The 6572-nt window shown below is 43.8% G+C and overlaps 1 protein-coding gene across 2 annotated transcripts in view; it reads right to left on the bottom strand.

Annotated features, from left to right (window-relative positions):
- Positions 1-758: 758 nt before the first annotated feature.
- The window catches only part of LOC146197449 (ribosome assembly protein METTL17, mitochondrial), a 33280-nt gene continuing 27466 nt past the window's right edge, over positions 759-6572 (bottom strand). The window contains exons 14-15 of one of the 2 annotated variants that reach the window (XM_084599276.1): positions 5426-5549; positions 759-930 (exon numbers count right to left, since the gene is read on the bottom strand). In XM_084599276.1, the coding sequence (XP_084455402.1) occupies positions 789-930; positions 5426-5549 (266 nt within the window). In that variant the 3' untranslated portion in view covers positions 759-788. The remainder of the gene's footprint in view (positions 931-5425; positions 5550-6572) is intronic. The other variant, XM_084599277.1, reaches the window with a different exon arrangement.

Raw genomic sequence — 6572 nt, 5'->3', positions numbered from 1 at the left:
AGCACAAGAGCACACAAGGAGATTGCTAACGGAAGTCTATGAAGCTTGTATGGTGCTGGCTTTCAAGAATATCAATCTAGTGCTCTCGCTGAAGGGCTGCAGAAAATCATTTCCCTGCTTGTAAGTAGTACACCGCTACTATGTCTAGTGGCTCTGTCCCACTTCCATTTCTTGAATACCGATTAGGCCTCCTTTGCGGTCGAGATGAGTGTTTGTAGGCATAATCACTTTTGAACTGTAATGGCCGCAGAACCCCAGATGACTCTGGCTGGCTGGTTCCGAGAGCGAAGTTCCTTGATGTGATGTAAATGTTGAGCATGCCAGTAAGGATGATTGGCTAAGTGCGATCGAAATGGCGAGGGAGGACGACAAAATTTGGGATGTTTCCCAGAAAGCCATTTTGAAGCACTTAATTGGCACCGTCTTGTTGCAACTGCGCTGCACCTTATGGTAAAGGTTGCACATAAAACGGTCACGTGATAGAGGACTCTCAATGGATGACCGGCAACTGCACGAAACCAGGAGAGCTATGTGTCACAAGGTAGTACAGTGAAAAACAATCACGTGGTAAGAAATTTCACACAAATACTGCATTCTGCATGTTGAGCAAAGATCAAAACTGCCACATAAACTTCAACCAGCGACCACAAAAAAGCACTACCCACTATGTGAAGCATTCTCACAGATATCACCACCGTTGAGTTGTGCATTTCTTTGTGAGCGCAAGTCAGCCCAACAAAAGGTTTAGTTTTCTGCAAAACAAAACATAGAGTGATCTTTATAATCATTTATTCACTATCTACATGTTTAAATTCATCGTCAATGTCTTCAGCTGACTCAGAAAGTGGCATTCCTTTTTCACCAGGAGGCATGATGCTAAAAGGCAACTGGTCTCCCCACTTGCTGCAGCGTGCCACGCGGTACACATGCCTGCACACACAGAATGAAACAGGTGTCCTTCACTGCAAGCGGCTAGGCACTTACATAGTGCATTCCCATGGAAAGAAGGTATGTTGGTATTAAAAATGCAACCTAACATAGCTTGAGTGGTGGGCATTCTGCTTGACGACTACTGAGCATGCTTGCTGGTATCGCTACTGCCGAGTTGTGCATTTCTTTGTGAGCGCAAGTCAGCCGAACAAAAGGTTCAGTTTGGACACCTTCTACTGCTTTCACTATCTGCCGGACTGGCATTGCCGCCTTGTGGCAATATCGATCTGTGTTAGAATCCGTTCCTCAATACATCTAGGCGCCGCACGAGCTGCACGCACAGATCACAAATGTCTTCGAATTAAGACGAGCCATTATATGCAATTGAAAAATCTTGCCGCAAGTGGACAGGCAAATCGCGCCTCACAGCCAATCTCACTGTTGGCCACATTGCCCGAAATTTCCATAAACAAACTCTACAGGAGTAACTTCTCATTTACTCTGGTAAAAAAATTTTACCACACGGCACAGAACGCTGTCTTAAAGCCCAGAAGCTTAAAGCTGAACCATTTCTGGAAATGGGCTGGAGGTAGAGCAATTTGAAATCCAGGTGTTGATTGACTATTTCTGCAAGGATTTTGTGTGGTCAGTTAGGGTCATGAGGTTTAAACCATATGAAGCTTTCAATATGCCCGCTACTTAGCCTTCTTTTCATAGTCGTGGCATTTCATCACCACAGCAGAGCTGTCTTTGTCAGCTGGGAGAATAACAATGATGGCGGCGCCTCAAGCTTTTCTTTCATGCAAGGACAGGTTAGTCTCATGTTTTGAAGGTATCTTTGCGATGACATGAACCACTTTCAAATAGACTTTCCTTGTGCGCAGCTCCATCATCAGTAGGGTCTGAAACATCGCGCCTTTACATTTTTCATTTTGGCCGGCCTTCATTTTTACCTTAACGAAAGAGCAACATTCTGTCTTGGTCTTGTGATCACTACTACCCTATGCCATCTTACTTGAACTGGAGGATAGTGTACACTAAACAAAATGATAAAAAGCTACACTCCAGTCACTTGAACAAGCAATCCACACTCAAGCCTTGTGCTCTCATCCAGAAGCGACAAAACACTTCTCTCTCTCTCTCTTTCATCAAAAGATGTCAGGGTTATTTCACTGCACTGCACACAGTTAGGCAAAGGTCCTTGCTAGTACCTCAGTGATGGCCCTGTGGATTAGGATTGTAGCCCTTGGATAAGCTGTCGTGAGTTACCACGGCAATGCATTTGAGCAATGAGTTTTTTATAGCTACCTAGCAAGTCAACTAAGTGACAGGTAGACAAACTACTGATTACACAGTGTTCAGCACATGTCATGAAAGCCATAAATTCGAAGCAGCACAAGAAGCTTGTACAGTAATGACACTTCACATGTCTTCATGCTCATGGGCCGAGGAAGCAACAAGCTGCACATGACAACCAGGGAACTGTGTGACGATGGCAGTCTTGCTGGTGGGACAGATATGTGCACGTCTAGCTATTCCTCCACAAATGAAAAGGTTGCATCCATCCCAAGCCATGATACAGAAATTTTTCTACTTTCAAGAAAAGGCAGTTGAAGTGACGTGAGTGCCATCTCCATACTGCACATGCAGAAATGGTTAAGGTTGTGCGTAGCAGCCCTGCTTGACCGACCTGGGGCACTCACAAATTACCATATCCCCATACCTCCCTCAATAATGGGACATTGTGAATCACTCGACCTATTACTATCAGTAAAAATTCACTCTCTAGGTTTTCCGATTTGCTGACACGAGCCCAACAGCTAAAGACACACTTAACATTAGGAACTCTAGATTTAAAAAGCCTAGGGGGACACTTAAGTATCTTCAAGAAGTGATGCAATAGCATAGCCGTATGGACAGTATGCATCGTTGCTATGTAATGAACAATTAGTCGCTAACAGATAGTAGACTAAAAGCTACTGATGCCTAAAATTGCTAAGCAGCATAGCCAAGTAGTAGTGCTAACTGATGGTCTTGATTTCAATGGAGTGTTGGTGTCATGCAATGTGTGGCTAATGTCTACCCTCTTACAGGGTGGCAGCCTAAGGCCTCTAAATTATATCGCACTAAACCAGTAGTGAAGAGGTAGCACACCAGCTTGAGATTCAGAGGGCAGCAGTTCAATTTCGCTTGACTGCCTTTTGTCTTTTTCGCAAAAGTCCTTTTGCTTTCTTCAGAAGAGCTTTGCAATGTTGTTTAGGTGACACTGTGAACTTGTGGGTACTGTCACAATTGTGCAGAACGCTGCCATGTCACCTGCCGCCCACAAGACCACACGCAACTCTGCTCTTCAAGAACACATGCCAACTCTGCTACGAAACTCTCTTACTGGTCGAGAGGTTAAGTAACAAGGTCACGTGACCTTGCTAAGCACTGACTGGTCAGTGGGAAAAATGGCGAAATACAAGAACTGCATGCTAAATTCATATGAAAACCTTAACTCAAGCTTCTATTCTAAGCAGTCATCAAGGGCAATTTTTAATGTTGGAAACCAAGCTCCACTTGAACTGCCCTTCGAATGCGCAAAAAGTTAATGATTTCCTCAAGAATCTTTAGGTATCATCAATGCAACACTGAGTGTTCCTTGACGATCAGTTTACTCGTAAACATGGTGGACGTCCCACTGTTTTCTTGTAGTGCAGACATCATTCTGCCCATAAGAGAAGAGTTTCACAAACATGCATATGATGCGGAAGCGGGATGCTGTGTGTCAAACCATTGGCTCAGTGATGGCCTTAGTGTGTTCGACCTGGAATTTCTGCAAAGTTGCAGTTTGCGAGGACAACCATGACTAGCTTGCTTATGTGCGTGCCTGCTATTGATACTGAACACCAGTAATCGTGGTCGCTTGCCATCTCTAATGCTTTAGCTGTAAAGCCGCATTCATTCACACTGGCGACTGGCAAATGCCAATCTGTCACTGAGGGGGAGACCCCTACAATTCCCCAGCAATTGCTCAATGTTTCACACCCCGCTGTGTGCTGAGTTGTGGAGTGTGTTGCATAACTTATGCCGCACTTACTCTGTAACTGTGTTGCAAAGTTTCTGGAGATGGTGGTGCACATATGGGGGAAGGCCTATTGCATAGCAGCAGCAAGGGCTATGCAGGTATGGCGAGGCAGTGCAAACACCTTTTTTACAAGCTTCAATGATTTGCCCGGTGCCTCAGCGTATCTATGCCTCCTAACATGACACAACATCGCCAAGGAAGCAAACGGTTTTGCTCGTACCGCTACAGGGATATTCGTAATCGCTCTCAGCTGACTTCCAACCAGCAAGCGGCATTCAATTATGAGGAACCTGCTCCACTATTTCAGTCTCATGCTTTGTAATGCACTACTAACTCTGGCTAAATGTAGGCAACTGTCCACTGCTTGGCCCTGCAAGTGCGACAAATTTCACGCAAATCCCAATTGCAAGCTTTTCACAATAAGCTATCTCATCAGCAGTGAAAGCAGCCAGACACAAAAGCATTTTCAGCCATTTTGCACGCACTGCTTCTCTAAAAAAATGTTTACAAGGCTGTACACGTTGAGGTTACCTCTAAAGTTCTCTTTTTTTCGATGGCACAATGTGACAAAGTACAAATGTAATTAATAGTGGCATGCCGTTTTACAGACAAATTTTCCCTTATTCTCGTCTTTATGTGCCACTAGCATTTGCACAAGTGAGGCCCAGTGGAGGAAGGTTTCTTAAGAAGTTTCTTGCTGAAGGGAACACTGAGTGGCATTCCTGAATACCAAATGGCCCTTGAGTGGAGGAGCGGCTCCAACGTCCAGTTCACGGAGTGGAGGCAGAGTGCCAATTTAAGGTATGCTTATGAATTAGCCAGGAAAACATCTGCAGGAGCAGTGCAGGAACAATGGTATCTTAATCAAGATGTACAAACCCAGAAAAGCCACTGATTGGAAAATTCTTGTTATACATATATTTTGTAGCATTTCTAACCCAACTGTTGCTGAATGAAGCACACTGGGGTGCTTAAAGACAAACAGATAGATAGCCCAATTAAAGTGAAAAAATATACATTCAGAACTATTTATAGAACACAAATAGCTCGACTATGAACTTGCATGCAACTAGCCCACAGGTAGCTTATGCTTTATGCGGACAAGAGTATGAAAGAAATGCGACTTAAGCTGAATCCTCTGCCTATTATAAAGCAGCTAGACAAGTCTCCTGATCAGTGGCAAAGCAAAAAGTAATTTTCAAGGAGTTTTATATGCCAGCGGTAAAAAAAAAATAAAAAGGAAGAGAGTCAACTCCCAAACAATGTGTTAGTCATTATTCTGCTTTAATAAAGCTGAAGGTTTGCTGTTTTGTTTAATGTGATATCTCCACAAAAATATGAGTGCACACAGGAAAAGAGGAGAGAATGAGGATGCAGCGCTTAAAATATTTCAGCGGGGCGCTACGGTCCCTGATGCTGACCTACCTGCCATGCTTGCTCTTCGTAAAGACAAACTCCTTTAGGCAACCATCACTGCAGCACATGCGACACACTACGTGGCGGCTCCGACGAAGCACTGGACGGATCAGACGGCCCCACTCTCTCTCCTCTGCAAGACACCAGAACGAATGGTCAAACAACTCTGTGCCTCCCTCAATTATATTTACAAAGAACCGTAAGCTGACAATAGACCAACCACAAATGCAGGTTGGGTCAATACCACGTGTAGTTGCATTTTCCACAGGATTTAAATGCTGAAAAAAAAGGCCCATGTGGAGATATGGTGGTAGAAAAAATTGGATTAGTTGTTCCTTAGACCCTTTCTGCTGCTCTAAAGACCAAGTGCAACATAAGGAGTGTTTTCTAGGGGTACGTAAACAGAGTACTGAAAACAAAACATGGCATTCGTAAATGAAGCGCGTGTTTCAGGAATAATTTGAGGAAAGACGTCGTTTTCGAAACTGAAGCTGAAAAAATGGTGGGCATTACTCAGCTGGAAATGATGTAGAAAGGGGTACAATCAAGCCCTCATGCACTGCTGCAGCTGTGGCATTCGGGCAGCTTGCTGCTGCTTGCAGAAAACTTAGCGAGTGGGAAAGCATCATACTCAGGTATGTACTGTTAGAGAAATGAACTCCAAATGCACAGATCTACAGCACTGTGAACAAACACTTAATGTCAACATGGACTATAATTTTTTTTTTGTCCTATGTTTTCCGCACCTCTGAAACACATGCAACATGCTAATTCTTACTGTGCGCGTGAACGCCCCGACGAAAGAATAGAATTTCAGCATGGTAATCACACTGGAAATTATAAAAAACTTCATCACTGTAACAAGCCTAGCAACTTCAAGCCACGTTTTAGCCGCCACCTTTTTACCACAAGCCACCTGCAGACTGCTAACTAAAAATGGGCATGGCGTGAGGACAGTTCTCCAAGTGCCCATTCCTACATCATATCTGGTAAGTTGCACAACTCCAAGAGATGCTGCCAGGTGAAAGCATTGTCTGCTACACCACTTTTTAAACACTTGAAACCACAGAACTAGTTTACAAAATGCACGAAACTTCATTACAATTAGTTTTACAACATATTTAGCACATTAACGGGATTTGTAGTCAAAGTAAAT

This window comes from Amblyomma maculatum, chromosome 3 (genome assembly GCF_055883805.1).
Source record: "Amblyomma maculatum isolate TAMU_Amacu chromosome 3, ASM5588380v1, whole genome shotgun sequence".
Classification (NCBI taxonomy): Eukaryota; Metazoa; Arthropoda; class Arachnida; order Ixodida; family Ixodidae; genus Amblyomma; species Amblyomma maculatum.
The sequence above is the reverse complement of the archived record's forward strand: the minus strand, read 5'-3'. Positions and strand labels throughout refer to the sequence as shown.